Source organism: Stegodyphus dumicola, chromosome 6 (genome assembly GCF_044657685.1).
Source record: "Stegodyphus dumicola isolate Sdum_Otavi_A_Nest chromosome 6, ASM4465768v1".
Lineage (NCBI taxonomy): Eukaryota > Metazoa > Arthropoda > Arachnida > Araneae > Eresidae > Stegodyphus > Stegodyphus dumicola.
The window spans coordinates 134,867,285-134,890,398 of NC_140773.1; the positions used below are offsets into that span (position 1 = coordinate 134,867,285).

Consider the following 23,114-nt stretch of genomic DNA (forward strand, 5'->3'; position numbering starts at 1 on the left):
CCTGTCAGTCCAACTAAGGCACGCACATCTGTCTATTTTCTTACTTCCTGTACATCGACTGACTAACACGGTCGAAGAGGGGATACGTGATGGTGAAATGCCTCTCGATCAACATCCTCCCTTCTTACTCATTCTATAAAGAGATTTCCGCGCATGGGTGAGATCTACATTTCAAAAAGTACGTAAACGTTACTTGAATTCAGCATATAAAAAGAGTATTTTAGTGCTTTGCATTTCGGATGATTCCATTCCGTTGCTTTTCTCACATCTGTGAATTCGAATATAACTCATATTAGAGAAGAAAACTGGCCACCAAACACTGTACATTTAAGAACTAAAATTTTAAACTTAAAAATAATTTAATAAGGTGTTAAAGAAAAGTCAGGAAATAACGAATCGATAGGAGTTTGTCGACTCAGTGCAAAAACTTGTTGTTTTTGTTGTGACTTATCTCACTTGTCTGACAATAACATCACAAAAATCCTTCGAAAATCTGCATGGCAAGGAACGCAAGATTGTGCCTATCGTTGGCAAGAACCTTGAGCACCATACAGGTGATTGTACTAACATCAAAATTGGGTTCTGTTCCGTCTCCAGTTTTGATGAAGAGCAGCCCGGGGAGACGGGTCGGAGGGTCTTCCATCTCTTTTCCCGTACCACCAAATTCTAGAAAGAACTTTCTGTTTGCCGCATATTTATAGGGCCCACATGTCGCACAGACAGTACACATTTACAAACATCCTCTCTCTGGGACTTCTCTGGGATTCCATTGGGCTTGGTTTGATTTATGTGATTATGGAAAAGCTTCGAGAGCTCTCTGCCTGAGTAGAGGATGCCTTCGTGAAGGCCTTTCTATGGGATACTGGCTCGTATACACGTTACACATGGGGAAAACGACAAAAACGATCATACAACCAGCACGTTGGTGGGATTCGAACCTCGGACAGAACTACCAGTGCTTTACCACTAACCACTGTACCGGCTGGGGCGGTGCAAAAAGTGAACACTAAAGCAGATCTTAAAAGGGAATTTTTTTCTTTCGGAAAACACTATACTGTAACGGTATTATAGCTTAGTAATGCATCATAAATTAATTTATGAACCCATTTTTATTAAAATTATATATTAAAGAAGACACACGTTAATTATTAATATAGCATAGCAATCACTCGTCATTGAATCGATGGCTCTTGTTGTCATGGTGAATTCAATTTTGTGTCTTTATTTGCTTTATTTTTGATTTTGGAGTATTTTGCCTTTTTTACTTGCAGCTTGACATTGTGCTTCTACATTTTTTAAGCATTTTTTTTCTTTTAAATTTTTGCATGTGCGTAATTGAATATGGTATATGTATATAACATGTTTTAAGTAAAAATTCATTTTTATATGTAAATTTTCTTTTGACAGTTCAATAAAAATACTGAATTCTAGCCTGCTAATGTTATAGCACTCCTGTTAAAATAATTGCTTTCAAATAAGCGGAAAGGTTCGTAACTTTGTAGAGACATTAGGTATTTTGGAAGCAGGAAAGATGAAAAATTAGCAACGCCTTCGCCGGCAATCGAACCGCGCCCATCGTGCAGACCACCACACCACGAAAGCATGCTAATAAGGCGGGAGAAATATCTTATATACTGCCTCTTTTAAAGGGCGACTGGGATTTTCAGGGAATTTAATCGCCGCATCCTGAGTGTGGAGAATAATCATCCACCATCCTTTTTACTTCGGACACCACTGTAGAGATATTAGATTATTTTTAAAGCAGGAGTGGTGAAAAATGAGCAACTCGCTCGCCGGATATCGAGCCGCGGACCCCTGGAATACGCGACTAGCGTACAAACCACCACACCACAAAGAGAGAGAGAGAAATACCTTATAACTTATCCAGGGAGAAATACCTTATACCTTATCCTAACCTAATGTTGCTCTCATTTTTTAAACTCAATAATAAAAACTACTTAAGAGTTATATTCAAATTAAAATCATGATTACGCTTTTAACGTTAATCAAAAACTGAAACAATGTATAATATTAATATAAGTTAATTGATTATAACCATGCAGATAAATATTCTTATGTGAAATAAAATGCAAAAGATTCTTCTATCGAAATAATACGAGTCCGTTAATATTTGAAAATAAGTCAAAGTCCAAAGTGCGTTAATATTTGAAAATTCAATAATTTACTGAATAATATAGGTATGGAGGTAAAAACGTACATGCATGAAAGGGCATGGGGCTTTATTAAAAGCAAAAAACAAAGTGCTTAAAACGGCCTTCATTAATTCGATAATTTGTGGGACTAACTGTTTTGCTTCCTCATTATTCTGCGCTCCTGTGAGAGCATCACCTACGTAGGTATCTTCCGGTATAACTCTCGAAGCTTCTAGAAAATTCGTTTGTTTTCTCTATGGCAAGATGTTTTAGCACTAGATTACCCAAGGAAGTCATTTGGACTCCTTTTGGCAATATAGGTATATACTAAGTTTCAGTCATTCTAGTGTTAATGTTCGAATAGCCAAATATGGAGCACAAGAAATGCCATACGTAAATGTCAGAAGTTGGAATTCTTTAAGCTGTTCATCAGGGTTTTTTCTCCAAACGATTCTCTGGAAATCAACGTCATTTTTATTGACGATGATTTGTCGGAACATTCTCTTAATATTTCCAGTGTGTGCGATACAATGAGTTCTAACTTTCAATAGGATGTCAAACAAATCGTTTTGAAGTTTTGCACCAGTATGAAGAACATCATTTAAAGAAACGCCTGAATCAGACTTTGGAGAACCATCGAATACAACTCGTAATTTGATAGTTTCACTTTGATCTCTAGTAACTCCCAAATGAGGTAAATAGAAAAATTCTGACGGTGATTTTGAAAAATCGGCATTTGGAACAATCTACACATGATTCATAGTTTGATATTTTTGCATGAAATGTATACATTGAGTTTTAAGCTCTGAATTCTGTTGAATTTTCCTTTCTAAGGAAAAGAATCTCTTCTTAGCTTGATTTCTTGAATCACCCAATAGAGTTTTATTCTTAAATGGGAGACTGACAACAAATCTAACATCAGAATTTCGACTAGTGTGATTTAAATAAAATGTTCGACATCTTGCTCTTCATCATTCAGTGTACTTATTTCTGGAATTGATTCGACTTCCCAGAATTTTTTCATTAAATTTTCAATGTCTATTAAAGCATGACAATTGATTAACGAATTCTGAATTCTACTTGAAACGGACACCCTTCCTGAAATGAGCCAACCCAATTTTGAATTTAGAGCGTATGGTTGGTTTTGATTTCCCACTATCTTTCCAGTTTGAATTAAATCTAAGAATATATTCGCCCCCAGAATGATATCAATCCGTTTACTTATGTGAAACGAAGGGTCTGCTAATTGTAATCCTTTCCGATGAGGCAAATTGAATTCTGAAAGATCAAAGTTTGGTAAATTTGACGTCAGCTTTTTGACTAATAAAGCCTTAACAGAAAGGTTCTCGTCATTGAATTGGGGAGTAAAATTTAAATTAGCTACTTTCGTAACACGTGCCGCAACTGCATCATCAAGTCCTAGGATAGTGTGTTCAGAATGAAAGTTTTAGTCGATTACAAGACGATTCAGTGATTAAAGATGTCTGAGAACCATTATCAATTAGAGCACGACTTTCGAGAAACTGTCCTTGAATATTTTGTACTCTTATTACACCTGTGGCAATTAAAATGAAATTAGAATTTTTTACATTCCCTGAGAAGCAAAACTGCTGCTCTTCAGAGGTACTAGCCGGAGGTTGATATAAAGACTGATTTGGGGATAGACTTTTTTGGGGTAGACTGTACTTGATTTTCAGGTGAATGTTTTTTATCAGTTCGAAAAGTATGAAGGATTGTGTGATGTTTCTGTTTACATGCACTGCAAGATGAAGTGAATCGGCATGAAGATACATCATGATTTGGTCTCAGACAGTCGAAACAAAGGTTTTCGTTTCTTATGATGTTCCAACGCTCATCAATATTCATTAAGGAATTTCACGCACTTATATAAAACATGTGGTAATTGGCAAAGTGCACAAGAATCCTGCCTTGACTTTACAATTGTTTTAAGAGCAAAAGTTTTTTTAATGCATTTTACTGATTTGTCTTGAATATTATAATTTCCCCTTACTCTCTGAAGGTTTCTAGCTTGTTTTTCCAGAAACGAAAGAAATTTTTTTACAGATGGAGATGTTTTATTCTCTATCGTTATTTCCTACTTTATTTTAAGTGAATCTTCTAGCTTATCTTGCGCAGATATCAGAAGAATTTCAACTAACTTATTGCATTCTAGACCAAGTATTTTAAAATTCCTAATAATTTCATTTGCAGGTATCTATCATTGTTCGAATGGAATCAGATGTTGGTTTTACGGATTTTAAATTAAGTAATTTTCTACACTGAGAAAATCCCAATTCCCTTTGGTTATCATATCTGTCGAGTAAAGTATCCCAAGCATTTTTATAATTTTCAGATGTTATTGCGAATCCCCTAATAAGTCGTGCAGCATCAGACGAAACTGCACTTTGAAGATAATGCAATTTTTGAATGTCAGTCAAAGATGCATAAGAATCACCAGAACTTAAAAGTATGGAATTTAAACTCAACCAGGATTCAAACTGGCCAGAACACGTTGGATGACCATACTTCGAAATCTGTATATTCACACAGGATGTGGCAGATTTCACCGTCTTATCATCATTGAGGTGTGATTCTTTATTAAACAAATTTAGATATGTTTCTATTTTCACTAATGATTCGTCTGCCAAATCCTGAGCCTCGGACTAATTTTTAAACTCAGATTCTTCATCAAAATCTTCAAGAATAGAACATCCATAATAATATTCCTCAAGCTGTCACATGTTTGTAGATTTGATTTTATGTAAGAATTTTCTCTAAATTTTCTGATGTTAAAACATCGTCAACAGTTCCAACAAATTTTCCAATTTGCTTGATTTGATTTCGATGCATTAACGGAACTGATGATTTCCTTTTTGACATATTTATTTTACTTTAAAGAATAAAATCACGTATAGAATAGTTATTTACAAATGTAATTCATATACTTCAAACATATATTTAAAAAATGTGTAATAGAAACCAGAGTTTAATAATGAATTTTACATGAAAATAAACTGAATATAACTAAAACTTTCTAATAGTTTTTCATTTACAATATAAAAATGCATATGTCGATTTTTTTTTGTAAACCAAGTAACTTTAATGAAGTACTAGAGTTGGATTTCCGGCTTTTAATATTGAATACTTCATTGGTGGCTCCAATGTTACGTTCAATAATTAATAATTATTAAATAGCTTTATATACTTATAGCTACCTGGAAATACTTGATTTGACACAGTAAAGAGACAAAGAACTGAATAAGATTTTGACTTCATTCTTTCTTGAGTTCATTCTTTCTTAGCATCGAATACTAGTCGTTTAGTTTTATTTAATCTGTTACTACAAACACACGGCAAAATTAAAAAGTACATTACGAATTAAACATCTGGATCGAGGGCAGCGTCATGTATAGAAAAAGATAAAATAAGGCATAAACATTTTTAAAACACAAAGCATGATCTGTTTGTTAGTCAAACTGAGCTTTTTGACGATGCCGACGGGCTCACTAGACGCAGACCAACCCCCTTTTCGACCTGTGTTGTTGAAGTAAATCCACTTTTCACCACAAATGAAGATCGGGTCTAGAGTTTTGTCCTTGCGCTGATATTAAAGCATATTGGTGCGTCTGTCCTAATCTACTTGAGTCAGATCATGCACACCCAGCGATTGAACTTGTACGTCACGTTTATGCGATGCATAAAGCGACTAATGGACATTGCACTACCGTCTAACTCCTAATAAAGGTTTCGAGTGTTCGCATACTTATCTTCTTCCACAAGTTCTCGCAGGAAGGCTTCATCAACGTCAGTAGGCTGGCCAAAGGGCTCTGCTTCTTGAATGTTGTCCTTGTTTATGAACTTTCGGTACCAAAATTTCACAGTGTCACATGATCCAACATTAGTACCTAAAGCTGTACACATTATTTGTTCATGTACCGTAGCTGACTTTTTTCAATAAAACTGGAAGTAAATGATGATTCTAATCTGTGATAGTTAAATTTCAGACACATTGTACTTAATGATTACGATATTTTTTTTTACAAGTTTCACAACACAGTGTTCTAAAGCAAATCTCTTTCTCCAAGAATAGCTTAATAAAATATAATTAAACACGCCGACGCGAACTGTTTACGCAGACGATATTTGTGTCGAGGGAATTTTTCGTTTAAACTCGATAAATTATGAAATAAACTAACCAATAATTGCAAAACTCGCAATCGAAACTGTAACTTCATACAGAAAATATGCTTGCACAATTTCAGTAAATTAATTAATAATTAAACACTCTATCTACTGAAGAAATAAAGCACTCAAGTTATCAAATTTTAAAAGTTATACTTATTTTTCATACTATACTGCGTCTGGCTCTGTTAGATGCAATTAGAAATTATTCCATATGAGACTGAGTATACATTTTAAATATCACACATCATATTTTCTTCCTACCATGATTAAGGGATTATGAAATATATAATAAGAAGCAGGCTGATTCGTATTAATTATTTAAGCATATACGACTAGTGTATTTTTAACAGAAATTAATGAATATAGTTAAAATTACTTATTCTGTTCAGAAGAAATATTTGTATATAGGTTTTGTTTTTAAAACCTGTAATTTTATAATCATTTAATAAATGCAATTATTTCTTGCAGAGAGTTTCTGGGAAATTATATCTGATGACTTATTTACTTGTGTGTTGTAGTTAACTTATTAACATGTGTGTTGTAGTTGACTTATTAACATGTGTGTTGTTGTTGACTTATTTACTTGTGCGTTGTTGTTGTGACTTATCTCGCTTGCTTTGGGCGATATACAATTTTCCGTATAGGCTAGGGATTTACTGTATGAAGATCTCATACCAACCAACCAGCTGTCGGAGCGGTGTGCCACTATAAAGCGAAGGCAGGATTGACGCGCTCACCACGGAGCATCCAGACCCGTAGATGGCTGTTATCTCTGCCCAAAATTCAATTTCGATTCATCGGTGAAGAAAACCTGGTTCTAATCTAATTCTGACAACTGATCAAATTGTGTTTTATGAAGGTATGGCGTTATCTGTAGTGAAAATGCGTATTTCTGCAATTGATATAGTATAGGCAAAATGCCTCTGGAGACTTTTTTATTTGCTAAAAACACGACATTAAGCACTCTATGGTGACACTACACAAGTAGCATCTCTACTCATTCGTATATCTCTGCCTGACATGTAGCTTCGTGCCAAGTTTCATTATTATCCGGCGATTAGTTCTCAGTGTGCAAATTTTTATAGTAATGAATGTATTTCAAAATTATCAGATACTTTAATTAATATCTGGTGTTTACGCACATAAAGGTTTTACACGAATCGAATTAAGACTTTTTAATTTTACAGAACATTGTTTCATGACTAGGTTGTTTATTTAACTGTCTATCATTCTTTCTCTTCTTTTCAAGCTTTTACGATTTATTTACATTCTCTGGCGGATTATCTCCAAAACATTATCTTCCCAGTCATCGTTTGTTAATATATGAACTATATTTAAGCAGTATACTACTAAACAAAGGTTTCATTAGTTACATGAGGTTCGGCATAAATTCTGAACTCGGCATACATGTTACGTATAGCGCATTGATTGAAGAAATTATACGTAAATCGCAAAACCGCAACTCTCAAAAACATTCCGCAAAACTTTCAAAAAAGTGTAGTTATAACCTATTCAGAGCGGAAAAGAGCATTAGACAAGTAGGGGTGTTACGAAAAGAGTGACTTTCAGAAAAGAACTTTCATAAATGAGAAAAAATATATTTATCCTGATATTTAAAATAAAGTTTAAACTCATTTTTTGGATAGTGTAATGTTTTTCAGTTTTGTTCAACCTGATACGTAAGAACTGATAGATCTCTCACTAAACCTGACTATTGTTTTCGTGTTGTTTCGTATAGTCTAATATGCGTACTTAACTAAATGTTTACAAAAATATAATTACAGGCTGAATACGCTTTCTAGTTAAATTACCTTTTCAGCTAGAAATACGTATATATATATATTAGATATAAAAATATGAAGAAAAATTTTTAACAAATTATTAACCTAATTGGCAACAGCCTTTTAAATTCCTAATTTCAATTTAAATACAACCTCCTTCATGGCATTTGCACTGACATCGTTCTTTCCCTGCAGTATTCCGCATTGCGAAAGCTTTTCTCCAATCGCTGTGCAGGATTAAGACGAAGGAACCGAGCTTATTTATAGAACCTGCTGGCTTATTACACATTTTACTTAATACATGGCTTGATACTTTCTCCTCTGTTATGATTTGTTCGAAGTTCTTCGACTTTTCATCTACTGTTCTAAAATGTAACTGCGTACATAAAATTGTGAGGCCGATTTAGCACCCTAGTGTTATAGCAGTTAAGAAAAAACGTGTTATTAAAGAATTGTTCTTGTTCAGAATAAAACTGAAATATTTGATCTTGGCTACAGGTGATGCGTCATTATACATTGTAACGGTATCACCATTCGTTTTATGGCTGTTGAATTAATTGTCGTCCTCTCTTATCGGACCAGCATATCACATGTTTTTATTTTATGTATGTAATCACAAGCATATATTACATGTACATATGAATCACATGGCTGCATTGCTCAAGAATTTTATCTTCTGTTCGATTTTTCAGAATTTAAATTACTGACACCTTTTGCTTCATCTGTTGATTTATTTACAACTTTAAAGATGCCAAAATTATTTTTTTCTTTTAAGAATTAACATGCCCAAGTGAGTCGGAAAAAAATTAGAATTACGATTTTCTTAAAATCCGTATTGCATAGAAACTGTGACTGATAATAATTGAGCGTATTACAAGCCATCAATTTTAAAGTAAATAAAATAAAGAATATTTATGCTTTTATATTTTCTTAATCAATAGCTTAATTTATTTTAACTAAGAGCTTGATGTAATATATTAGCCAGTATAAAGTGTAATATTTTTATAATGAAATAATTTGTTTTCTGCTGTTGACTGTGTAGGCCTCAAACTCAAATTGCATGTGGGCCAACTGCATGATCCGAAAGTAGCTGATGGGCCGCAATCAAAAACAGAAAGAAAGAAAATTTTCAACGAAACAAACATTGTTGAGTGAATTTAAAAATTGTTACTTCGTATTTGTCAAAATATATACATATATCAAAATAAGGCAAAACAAATCCAAATGTATATGCATTTCATGTCTGAAATCTAAATTTCGTATCTGCAAGAAATTTCTGTTGGTCACAATTTGTAATTCAAACGCATTAACATCTTAATGTTAAAATTTCAGATTAACATTTATTCAAATAATTGTAAAATATTGAAGTAATCACTAAATAATTTAAACTAAAAAGAGATAAATGAAAACTTCCCACGAGAGACAAAATTTAAGAATAAATAATGAAACCTATTACCTTTCTATTATCTTTTACATTTTTCTATGACACATACGAAGGAGAATATTTGTATGTAAATAAATATAAACATATATATTTCTTATTATACTTTTCAGTTAAAACATCTCATGGCGTTTCTATTTACTTAAAGGTTTTAATCTTGGAACGAAATTACTAAAATGTATCTTCACCCCAAATTGTAAATAATCATCGGCATTCTGGTTCTTTTCGTAGTCTTCTTAATTTTTATTTACGAAAAAATGTTTCCGTGTAAAAAAACTCCCAAACAAAGCAATTATTACTAGAAAAACTCGCAAATGAGGAAATGTTTCTTTTCGCTATTCATAAAAGTTAATCAAATTTATATCTTCAAAATTTTTAATAAGATTTAAATCACAGTGTAAATTAATTAGATACATTTCTAGATTTCCAAAAAACTACTCACGCTCGTTTTTGGTCATGAAAATTATGTAAAACTGGACTCCAAACTATTAAATCTTAAACTTTTTCTTCATATTCTTGAAATAATAATGTTAATTATTTTACGGGACATCTGTTGGCAGGCTGTAAAATTTACTTCGGAAGTCGCATGCAGTCCGCGAGCTGATAACTTGATACCGCTGATATAACGCAGTTTCACTGAAATATCATTCTTAAGCATAATCTTCATTAATGAAATAATTCTAGATAAATGTTTCGTAAATCCTAGTAGATTATAATCAGGTTTATATTTGTGCAGTACAAATTACTTGTTTTATCATTTTAAGTATAAGTAAATTTCACCATAGTAATATAGAATAATACGATTGCGCTATACGTGATACATAAGATATTAAACTTCATATATTTAAAATCTCATATTCTAAAGTTTCATACGCGTATGTAAAAAATAATGAGCGTCTAAGAAAGAGTAAATATCTTAAACATATTTTAATGTTTAAATGTAATAAATTTTCTTAACAACGTTTATTACATCACTGTGTGAAAAAGGTTTTCCTGCACAATCTATATGTGACTTATTTCGTAAAAACGTACTAAAGGTCATCAAATCGCTTTCAGTGTGATTGTATTGCTTATTTTGTGATTATCTGCAGAGAAAATTATTTGTTTGCTTTTACAACCAAATCCCACTGTATAAATCTTATAAAGAAATAATTTAGAACCCAAGAGACTCTCCGTAACAAAACGATTTTATCCCTGTGTTTGTTTTGCTCTTTTCTTTCCCTCAACAGTTCCACCTTCGATCGACGAGGAACAAACAAGTTCGGACATGCAAGTACGGGAGGGAAGTGATGTGACTCTCAAGTGCATCGCCAAGGGAGCACCAAATCCTGACATCAAGTGGCGAAGAGAGGATGAGGTTGACATACCTGTGGGGAAAGACAGAGGTTGGTTCCTCAGTGAAAAAAATAACATATTTTGAAAGTTTGTATTTTCGTCGCATTAAGTTTTAAAAGAAAACTTTTTTTTCCCAATGATAGCAAAATAAATGACTACTTGTTTAATATCTATTAGGACCTTCCATTTCTAGCTCCCTAATAATTATATGAAGAGACATACTACTCTGTTACCTGTTATCTGATACAAGTACTGCGTATAATAAATTTTAAGGCTGAATTTATAAAGCCATTATAATTCAACGGTGGCAATGATTACTTACAAATCTCAACTATACTTTTATGAAAATATCATCTGCTTACAAAAAAAAAGTACTGTTTAATTGCAAATTTTTGTTTGGGCATAAGACAAAATGAGACTGGAGAATTTTTTTCGCTTACATTAAATACAATTTCGCTTACATTAAATACAAAACTGCAAATTAATAAATTTTATGTTATATAAAACATTTTTATACGTAAAATTCGGAAGCAATGTACTTGATCAAACAGGAAAGGTAACAAACACTCCAATGTAACACCTGAAATTAGGCAGAAAGAAACGATTTTATTTTGCCGCAGATTTTTAATAAAACTCTGTCGATTAGAGGACGATAAGGCACAAGTCTCTGCTCTTCAGGCGCAATATAATTCTGAAAAGAAAGGTATATTCTGATATTCGAATGATTATGTTCATATTGCAGAAACAATCCGTGTTCATATGTTTAAGCAGTGGCGCCTGGGGGCACGTCATAACTTTCAAATGCGCGCCCTGAGGAAACTGGAAGAATGTGGGCAAATGTGGGACGGCTGTGCCTTGTAGATGGCGACAATCAACAAAATTAATAACATCAGGTAACACGCTTTCCCGGAAAAACATAAAATGCAACTGATTTGCATATCTAAATCTTTGAACTTCGCAATTAAAATGCGCGAAATAGAAATGTCAATGTATACAATAATACATTACCTACAGTATATACATGCAGGATGCAGAAATACAGTTAGTGTTGCAGTAAGTAATAGAAATCAATCATATTTGCATAAGGAAAGCCAAATTCGAAAATTAGCAATTGGATGACGAAATTTGTCTCTGAGGTTGTGAGCTGCACATGGTTTGATATTTAAGTCTCCAAGGGAGGGCTTCGCGATATAATAAGGCTGAGACGTTGCTCATATATCTGCTGACTTCTTTACTGAAAACTTTTTCGTTGCACTTCCTGAGTTATTCGCAGATAGAATCCAATCAGAAATACTGATGTAACAGTTTTTTCCTAACGTAAAATTGTCCTCCAATAGTTCTGAATGTTTCATTCTGCACTCCATGAAGCTTGCATAGGTCGGTCTTTGCAACTGCAGCCCAAGCCGGTGACACACAGCGTATTATCGGTCTGATTATGGAAATACAAATCTGTCTCTAACGAAAGAGAACCAAGTCTTGAATTCTTTCCCAGAAGCGTGTGAAACTAACCGGAGAAGTGTTGGGCTTTGCAGCTGCATTCTTGATATAGGTGTTAGAAATGCGCCTCTGGTTCATGTGAACCCCCAAGCAACTGACACTTGCGATCCAAAGTTATAGTCGCAAATTCCATATTCTGCGTTCTCTTCCGGAGTACAACTATCAGCTCTGATTTGGAAGTATTAATTGATATTCTGCAGCGTCAGAACCACTTTTCAATGCTAAGCACAAAGTCCTGCAATACGGTAATTGCCTAATTGCTTTACTCTATAGTATTGAACTATCCGCCAACTGCGGTGCCATCTGCATATCTTGCCACCATTGAGTTATAATTGAGTATTTCTCTCGGAAAATCAACCACGTAGAATAGTTAAATAACTGGACCGAGGCATGTGACCTGTGGAACTCCAGCATTAATTTATTTATATAGAAAGTAGATATTCCAGCAATTCACTGTTATATATGTCTGTTTGAGACAGGAGTTTGGGGGGAGTACAATTTGTATTGAGAACTCGACTTCAAATAACTTGAAGATAGCCCCTAACGACATACGCGGTAAAAAGCGTTCGTTCCGTTTAGCATAAGAAACGCAGTCGAACACTTGTGAAGCAGTTCCGATGAATTCCACCACTCTTAATAACTGCTTCGGTGTTCAGAGCTCATTCCTGATTTCATACTGATCTTCTGGAAGGAGCTGCATATAAGACTGAAGTCTTGCAGGGATTAATGCGAAGATGAGAGGAACCGTGACGGTTATTATATTAGAAACGACGGGTGAACAAAAAGGCAGCGCCATATTTCTTGGAATATAGTAATGAAATACGCACGATTAAGATATTAAAAGTTTTGAAATGTTCGAAAGCACTGTATTGGAATCAACAAAAGAGTGATTTAACGAATGAGTGTAATAGCAGACTGCTATACTGCGAGCTCAGCGAGAGCGTAGAAAGCGTTAAAAGTACTCTTGGGCGACCGTTGAAAATTTAAATTTTTCAGATATTTTTTATAGCCATCTTTCCATGTAGTTACATAAACTCATTTTATTTGACACGTCATAATGTGATTGAATCTTTGCATTTCAAAAGATTCATTTTATACCTTCATTTTTTTAGAGAATATCATTCATGGGAATTCACTTAATCTCACAAAAGTAAGCAGACTGGATATGGGAGCTTACTTATGTATGGCGACTAATGGAGTGCATCCGCCAGCAAGCAAGCGTATACAGCTCAGTGTCAACTGTAGGTACATGTTCTCTATTTCCTTTTAGTAATGTATGAAGATGTTTGTGTGGCGTCTAATGCATGCACATATATACAGTGGCAACATGTGGTGTGAGATAGTGCCATCTGATCAGTCATATAATCACATCATTATCCGCTTTATGGTCAGCGTACACATAGCTCAGTTTTAAATGTAAGTTGAGCTTCATCAAAAAGCCATGTTATTATGATAAATGTTTACTGTGTGATATATGTTTTGATATAGTTTCCTCATATAAATGCCTGCATTGTCTTTTGACAATTAATTTCACTAATTATATCTTTTACTAAATTAATAGCTTCATAAATCATTTTCTGAGTCAATTCGTAATTTGTAAAATTTATCTTAACAGAAATATGAAAGAGTTTATGTTATACAGAAGCGGATGATAAGGAAATACAATTTAGAGATTGATGTCAGTATTAATCATCGACATCTAGCATGGCATAGCATATCTCTGTAATCAAAATCATCTAGCACAGACACACACATATATAATCAAAATTTGAGAAAATTGCAGATTAATTGAATAATCAAGAGGTAAAAATTAAATCAAAATAGGATCATAAAAGACGGATCAACTTTCCAATAGGAATACCAAAAATCAAGTTAACTATTCAAAACTGAAATAAAAACAATTCCACAAACTATTCCACCACTATTTTAAACGTAATAAAATTAACGTAAATTAAATAAAACTTAATAAAACTTAATAATTATTATTTAAACTTAATAAAATTAACGTAAATTAAATAAAACTGTTGAAAATCCCTTGTCCTTTATCAAGGAGCAGCCGAAGAATTTTCAAAAACCTTTCTGAATTATATCTAGATAACTGTGAATTCTTAAAATTCAAAAGAAAAATTAAAAGAAGATACCAATTAAGAATATTTAATTAAAATAATCAAAATGCTTTAAAAGTATGCGACAAAGTAAAAACTTTTCAATATAGTGTTACAAATTTGGTATTTAAAAAGCTAATGTTAGTTCAATTATAAATTAAATGGTTTTATTTCTCGCGCAGTGCAGCGCGTGACGAATATTAAAAGAAAGCTAAGCCGGAAAATTGAAAATACAAGAGCGCGTGCATTAAATAAATAAATATCTCTTTTTGATTTCGAGAAAGTACTGGAAAATTCTAGCGCGTGATTTTAAAATCTTATAAAAGGAGGAAAACATCTCAGTTTGTAGTAGTTGCTTAGTTTGTTGTTGTTTAGAAAACTACTGTTGTTGATTGTAGCGAATTCGCGGATTAGCGTTCTTTAGCTGTTTTGAATTACGTTCTATTGGACATTTGAGTAGTTAAAAGAAAACTACTGTGAGATATTGTAATACTGCATGATAATTTGAGAAAATTTAAGCATTTTTGTTGTGATAATAATAAATTTTTGTTCATTTTTCATCGGACTTGTGCATTCATTTCATAACGAACCCGTACGCACGCAACAATATGTTTCATTTAATTAATTATCATATAATTTACTAATATACTCAATAAATATTTGAGAAATATTATTTAAAGAATTAAATTTATTTAATTAAACATTAAAAGAAGACCACAGGAGTAAGAAACCAGAAAAAGCCTTGGATAACTAAAAGCTAAATAAAAATGCAGAAGAATTATTAGTTTGAGGAAATACAAAATACCATATAAAAATGGAAGACAAGCTAAAAATGGTAAAATAAATAAAAGAAAAATTAAAAAGGCAATTGGGAAAATTTCCTTTTAAGTTTATTAATTGCCTAAAAATTTCTAAAATTATTATCTAATTAAAGCGAATCTATTAATTCAAGTAAATTAATTTAAAGAGAAATTAAAAAGAAATCCAACTTGAATGAAATGCAACGTCCACATAGCAATATGTGTAACTGCTGAGAATCCGTTTAAGAAAAATATCAAATTGAGTGGGTCATGGCTGCTGAGAATTCTATTAAAAAAAATTTGTGTGGGTTATGGATGTAAACATAGTATAAAACTGGAAGGGAGTAAATTTCGTTTTGTTATATACAAAGGTAAAAAATTAGTAGGAATAATATTTGTATAAATTAATGAATTCTTAAAAACCAGCAGAATTTTTTAAAAAATTTATAACTAAAAACATTGCAATATATTAAAAATTTTATTAAAAAAATATTTAAATAACAGAAGTAAATTGTGTGCGACAAAGATAAAAAAAATTTAAATAACGTTTTGCATGTAAAAGGAAGTAATATGTGGGTAATGGAGAGTAGAATAGAACTTGTCCATTAAATGTGTTTTATAGATACTGAATTTCTTGATTAGTATATTTAACTGTAGTGCAAATGTTTTTAATTCTGAAAAATCTGGTTGATAATGATGTTAGCAATTATTTTAAGAAAATATTTATATTTCAATGTATGAATTCAATAGTAAAAAATTTAAAAGTCTTTTTTTATCATTATTTTTTAAAAGTCATTTTTAATTTTGTAGCCTTTAATTTCTTTACAGCTAAGAATTTTAAAGTTAATGAGTTTTCTTATTATTGGAACAGATTTTATTATGTTTTAAACATATAAACATCTGTGAATATTAGCTGCTTATATTACCCATTATTACTCAAAGTGACAATATCATCAAAGTATCTAAAAGTAAGATTAAATTTATCTATTTGACACAATTTTTTCTTAAAATCGAAATATTATGCGTAATGAAATAGATTGCAGATAGAAGTTAAATAATTGGTGTCCATGTGAATGCCTTTAATTTGCAGAAACATTTTATATTTCAATTTGAGAAAATTATGGAAATGTAAACATCCAAGTTATGTAATCCATTTTTCGAAATTAAGGATGATATTGATTGATGGAAATAATTCGAAAAATTTGAAAAGCTTATTATTAATTTTTTTCACTAACACGCCTATCGAATTAATTTCCACCTTTTCGTTGCCCTGCGTTGGCAACAAGCTTTTGAGATTTGTCGTTCGTAGAATTCGGTCGCTAAAAGCGTAGCTGACCTGTAACTGCTGTAATCTTATTTTAAAGCTTATCTGTACTGCTGAATTATAACTAGATGTTTACGTATAATGTTTTATTATTAAATGTATGCAGTTTCTTTTAAATAGACCGAGAGTCGTTGAATTTATTAAGGATATTTAAAATCGAAACTACGTCATCTATTTCGGCGCCATTCTAACACAGGAACGTAAACAAATTTCTTGTGTAAAAATTTTCAAAAGCACATAATTAATGTAAAATTTTTTAATTATTTTGATATTTTTTTCTTATTTTTAGTAATCTAGTCGTGGTCAAGCACTAATTTGTAAGTATGGGCATTGTAAAAAACAAAATGTATGTTCTTTTTAATTTTCGGTATCTTTTGCACTAAATCTGAATTTAATTGGAGTTTTATGAAATTTATGCAAGCCATAAAGATTCGAAAATTTGCTTAAAAGCTTTATTAGAAATTCTTAATTATTGTGGAATGCGTTAACTTTTACTTCTTTGTATGAAGTGAAGAAAGTATTGTAATCGCGAAAAATGTCAGGTATCATATTTCAGCGAAAACATCCATTTTGACAATTCACGAATCTCTTTAAACGATATTTTTTTTTTGCATGACATCTGTAAGTATGGGCAGAATAAAGGAACCTTTTTTCCAAAAACGATTGCAAAAATAGATTCAGAAGATTCAGATTCAAAATAGGTTCAGAAGGGAACTTTTTGGGACATTTGCACGTACGTATGTATCTTGCATAATTCAAATATTAGCTGTAAAAATATTAGCTGTAAAATATTAGCTGTAATTAAATATAAATATTAGCTGTAAAATTCTTGTGCATAAAGAAATAGAATGTAGATAGGAGTTGAAATTTTGTATATGGGAGGGCTTTGACATCAAGTTGTCGCAATTGGCCGCATCAAACGTACATATAACATCTATCTACTCTCTTACCTGGCTCGGTGAGTTCTGTTTTTCATTCTTATATAATGGTAAATTCTTGAGTTCTTGCTTTAAAAGTAATTGCATTATGTTGTTCTTATGTTCTGGTTAAATCTTTTATGTGTTTAGTAATAGGATGCAATAGCTGTAGAATTATCAGAAATTTAAGAGTGTAAAGCACGCTAGGCCTAATGTGGCGGCTATTTGTTTACATTTGAAACTGTTGGTAGTATAGTATAGTAAATGAAGTCATTTGGTGCATCAACTGTAGCATACGTTTGCCACGTGGAATCAAAAATTAACATTAATTTTTTTGTGCATCGAAAATGATGTCTTTTTGCACTTTGGCGGAATTGCTTGCTTTGGATTTGAAATTCTAATTTTAATTGAAAAAAAAAATTAACTGTATTTGGTGTTTTATATTTTCTTCGTATTTAACAATTTTTACTGAAGATGTTTTGAGTTTTTATGCATTTTTCCTTGTCACAAATTTAAAAAAGTGTAAAGCACGCTAGGCCTAATGTGGGTTGATTGAATGAGAAATATATATATCTAATGAATATATATATATATATATATATATATTATATACATCTAATGAAATTCGAGGAGGTAAGTTTAAACATGTTCAGCAAAAAAATATGTGTAAGTCAACAAGGAAGCCTATAACAGTTTTTTTTTTCATTGTAATTGAGAGTTTTATATTTAATTATTAGTAAAAAATTCATTATATTTATATCATTATTAATGAATATATATAAAATAAATTTTAAATGTTAACTAGAGCTATTATTATGCCAGTTTAAAATATGCGTAGGTAATGATATATTTACTGCTGAAGCGCTTGATAAGCGTATGTATCCCCTTATTTTACATGTCACCTGCATTCATGGTTCTCTTAAATGAGAAACTAATAATTTTACTAGTCTACAAAGATAGTGATATTTTAACTAATTGGAGAGAATTAAACGCATAGCTGGTTTTACAAGAAATTATGCAAATGGTTCACTCGAAGAAATTTAGTACCATTTTAAATACTATTTCCTCTTAGCTTCTTCTACACGCAGTTACTTTTCACACATTCTACAGAATATCGTAAAGGAACATTTTATAATAGTTTAACTTAATAGCAGTTTACTTAATAGATATCTTTCGAAGTATGCAACTGCGTTAAGAAACGAAGTTCTTACTGTGCATTATATTTTCTACCTAATTTGAATAAAAGTAACCTATTTCTGTACAACATTTATTTTTGCACTCACAAGTATTAATCTTTAAATGTTAAACGTTAGTAAAATTCCTGTTAAAATGCACAATATTTTGTAAAGCAGGTTCATCTTTTTTTTAATTACAAACATGAGAGTTTTTAATATTTATTTCATAAAATAAAAAAATAAGAACAAGCAAAATTTTCAGCCTATCACTTTTACTTATACATTATCTATATCCACTGCACAACATTTCTTTTCAAGTGAAATATTGTATGTCTCTTTAAGTTTAAAAAGGAAAGATCAGAAGATTAACATACACTTTGAATTCGTTTTAACAATTTAGTTACACAGATTATCATATTCTAATTTTAGCGCAATAAATTATTTAAATTCTCATTGCTGTGATTACTCCCTAATCTTTTATTAACTTTAGCAAATCTCCGCGCAGTTTCTTTTGAGGGATGTTAATCTTGAACGTGATGACGATGCTGTTGGTCAGATTTAAATATGCATTACATTCTTGATTATTTTCAGAAGAGACGCATATAACTCTTATAAGGTATTTCTTCCGCCTTCTTAGCGAGCATTCGTGATGTAGTGGTCTGCACTCTCAGCGCATAATTGAGAGGTCCGCGGTTCGATTCCGCAAAGGCTTTGCATATTTTTCATCTTGCCAGCTTTCAAAAAATACCTAATGTCTGTACAGTGACGCCCGAACTGAAAGAGTGTTGGATGATGATTCTCCTCGCCCAAGGTTTTGGCGATTGCCTTCCCCAAAAAGCCCCAGTCGCCGTTTAAAAGGGGAAGTATATAAGGTATTTCTCCCGCTTCTTAGCACGCCTTCGTGCTGTAGTGGTCTGCACGCTCAGCGCGTAATTGAGAGGTCCACGGTTCGATTCCCGGCGAAGGTGTTGCATATTTTTCACCTTGGCTGCCTCCAAAGAATACCTAATGTCTCATCACTCTGTTATTGCATTATTTTTCCAAATTATGCCTACTTAAAAGATCTCTATGTTGATTTATTTATATAATATTGATCGCCTTTATCTTAAATCTTACAATATATAGTTTCGAAATTCAACAAAACTTTACTTATCTGCTCCTGGTGAGTTACAACTAAAGCTATGATATACAACTAAAAGGCCGATTAATTAAAAATTAGACAACTTGTCATGTAATATACAACTGTCACAAAGTAAATTCTCTCAACTAGATACCTTGTCGTTCTCTCAATGAATCATTATAAACGCTTTTACTAGTTTCAGATGTCAAATGAGAAATGCTTCGGCTTGCGACAAATGTAGACTGATGCTCATTTTTGCAAGCAGCACTGCACCTTTCTGACGCCTAGGCAGAAGCTGCAATTAAACAAATCAGCGTTTGAATTCGCTTTCAGATATTCCTAATTTGTGAAACCTCTTGTATGAGAAAATGTGTATAACGTGAATCAAGAGAAGATAGAACAGCGTTTATAAATAGATGGCGGAAACTCAAACCTAAGGATTTAAGGTTTAGTGAAATATTCCTACTTAGGGTTATGATCCTAACATAATTTATTGACAAAATGTTTCTTGAAGAAACAGGCTTTGACTCCAAGCGGTTGTCATTTATTAGGTCACTTTCTAAAGTGTCCGAAACTCCAGAATATACTATTACTTTGTTTTCCATGGAAAATTTTGTTTTGTCTTCTCAAACGTTTTAAAAATTATTTATGTTCAAGCAATATCGCATCGCACTACAGCGCTAATACCATGTACTGCATTTCACAGGATCATCAGAACAGAATATTAGAAGATTTTTAAGTTTAAAAATTTATTTTAAAACCCTGAAAGAAAATGCTGTTTTTATATTTCATTGTTCATAACGCTGTAGTTCTAGATGAGCCGGTAAAATCGTTACCTACTAGTATTAATCTCGTAAATGTTAAAAAAATGATAAGCATAATTTGTTGTGTGGAAAACTGCGAATTTTTTAGGTACGTTTTTGGTAGGAACGTAAGCGTATAATGTCTGTACGACAAAAAGACACTCAAATTACACGGCGAGCCGAACGTTCTTTCGTGAGTTTGCCGGTAGGAAAGAAGATGTGGGAGGTCCTGGAACTGCACACGGGGATTCTTTTTCGAAATTTAAAATTGAGGAGGGCGCTTAATAACTTAGCTAGGTACAGCAATATCTCCATCACATATGGTACTACAGATTACTGGCCTAGCTTTTACCTGCATCTGCCGTTCCATGCTGATGAGTGCATTTAACCTTCCGTTACGAAGGTCATTAAATACTATTATTTTGCCCATGTTTGAAACCTGTATAGATAACACAGATTTCGGAAGACGAAACTATTGTTGCTGAAATGAATTTCGAAGCTAAATTATTACTACTTGGCAAAACTGATTGTAGATGAAAGGCGAAGAATAAAACACTGCGAATGGAAATTAAACACCTAGAACATTCTGCGGTCAAAGATAGAACAGAGCTGTTTCCTAGAAATAGAGGCAGCTGTTAGAGGCTTTGAAAATTTGAAAGCTACGAGACACGAACAATTCAATTTCGAATGCTCTACGAACAGTTCCAATGCTACATTTTTACTAATACTTCTAAATCCAATGAATAACGCCTTCTAAAACACAAAGAAATTTTCAAAATACTGAGAATTTCCATAGATTTCATATTAACAATATATTCATTCCATGGTTTTCATATTACGTCCTTGAAATCTATTTCTATGAGAAACTCTAAAGCCTTTGTCTTTCAATTACATCACTGATTATTTAAATAAGTTCGAAATAAAATGCATCTTTTCTGAAATTGCAGGGATTTATATGTTCACAGATATGCTTGATTTCGTTTATAATGCGATTAAAAATGTACCATATATGGAAAAATATTTTACGTGAATAGGTATATCGAACATTTTACAGGTTCTGTTAATTTATCTGAATATGGCAAGATGCAAGGAAGAACTGCATCTTCAAAACACATCTTGGTATTTAAACTGAATAATTTTAAGATAATATACGAATTTTGTCTGAACTAGTTTTTCTAAATATTTCTGTTTTTAAATTCCTCATTAGTTTTGCTGTATGTTCTGGAGGTATTTTTAATGCTTAATCTTCATAACACGAGTATAAATAAAAGTGTATTCTGCGGAATTTTCTAGAATATTTAATCTGCTGTCCCGAAATTTTGCTCTCATTAATTTTAATATCATTTGTAACTCTGTTTGTGTATTACTATTCTGAAAGTCTTTCTTTATTCGTTAATTTATAATGTTTGGTGAAGGGAAAATATCTCTGCTCCTGTTATTAAACAAAGTATGAGAAAGGTGTCATATTTTGACCGTTGATCCATTATTTCTGAAATATGTTTGAATATATAAATCAATCCAAACATTAATGCTGAAATATAAACCAAGCTAGAGATTAGTCAGTTTTATTGCCCATCTACCGCATTTTGCGCCGTTGTTATCTTAAAAATAATACAACAGAGCAATCATCCTATCACATTAACAGTATCGCGTGATTGGCATGATTCATAAAAAAGCGAAAATTGCACACGAAAATGTTTTAATGTCAGGTCACCTGGACGTTTACAAAAATGTAAGTTGCCCTGGCCTCTTGATTTTGAAATACCTTAGGGAACTGAATCAAACGCTTACAAAAGACTGAGTTTTGCATATTTCAAGATTAAAAAATGCAGATACGATAAAAATGTATCATATTTGCTCTTAAATGAGGCTTCTTGGTAGTCAAGACGTGTGATTTTGATAACATGTCTGTATAGAAAATTATTTTCTTGATTTCTATGCTTCCACTCCTTGTGTTTATATGGAGGAGTTAGAAATTATTTGGAAGCTACTATGTACTTTACAGTCAAATATTTATTCTCATGTTTAAATTAAAGATATTATTTAAAAACAAAAACAGAATAGAGTAAGAAAAGACAGAAGTTACACCTAATTCGTTTACATAAAATTACCAAATTAATTTTCATTTTGTATTTAAATATATTCGAAAGTAAACGAAAATAAAATTAATTGGTATTAATAGTGTTTCACTTCCGTTCAGTATCCGCAATTAACAAATTGCGTTTCTGAGATTGTTTCCGAAATATTTTTTATCCGGAAATTCCATAATTTTAACACCCATACTTGCAACTTTAATAGCAGACGCCCGAAGAAAATTGCGATTCTACTTATTTTTATCATTCAAAATTATCTTCACTAGATGTTTCTTAAAGTACGTGCCGGGAATAACAATGCTTAGAAACGAAGCTTCTGCGCCTTTCACACATTTTAGTTCAGTAAAAAATCTATTTATAGAAATTTAAGTTCATTAAAATTTAT

The 23,114-nt window shown here is 32.0% G+C and overlaps 1 protein-coding gene across 2 annotated transcripts in view; it reads left to right on the top strand.

The window, feature by feature from the left end:
- The window catches only part of LOC118186575 (protein amalgam-like), a 231,876-nt gene that overhangs the window by 151,225 nt on the left and 57,537 nt on the right, over positions 1-23,114 (top strand). For both annotated transcript variants that reach the window (XM_035356680.2, XM_035356681.2), the window contains exons 4-5: positions 10,790-10,945; positions 13,505-13,633. In XM_035356680.2, coding sequence (XP_035212571.1) covers positions 10,790-10,945; positions 13,505-13,633 — 285 coding nt within the window. The remainder of the gene's footprint in view (positions 1-10,789; positions 10,946-13,504; positions 13,634-23,114) is intronic.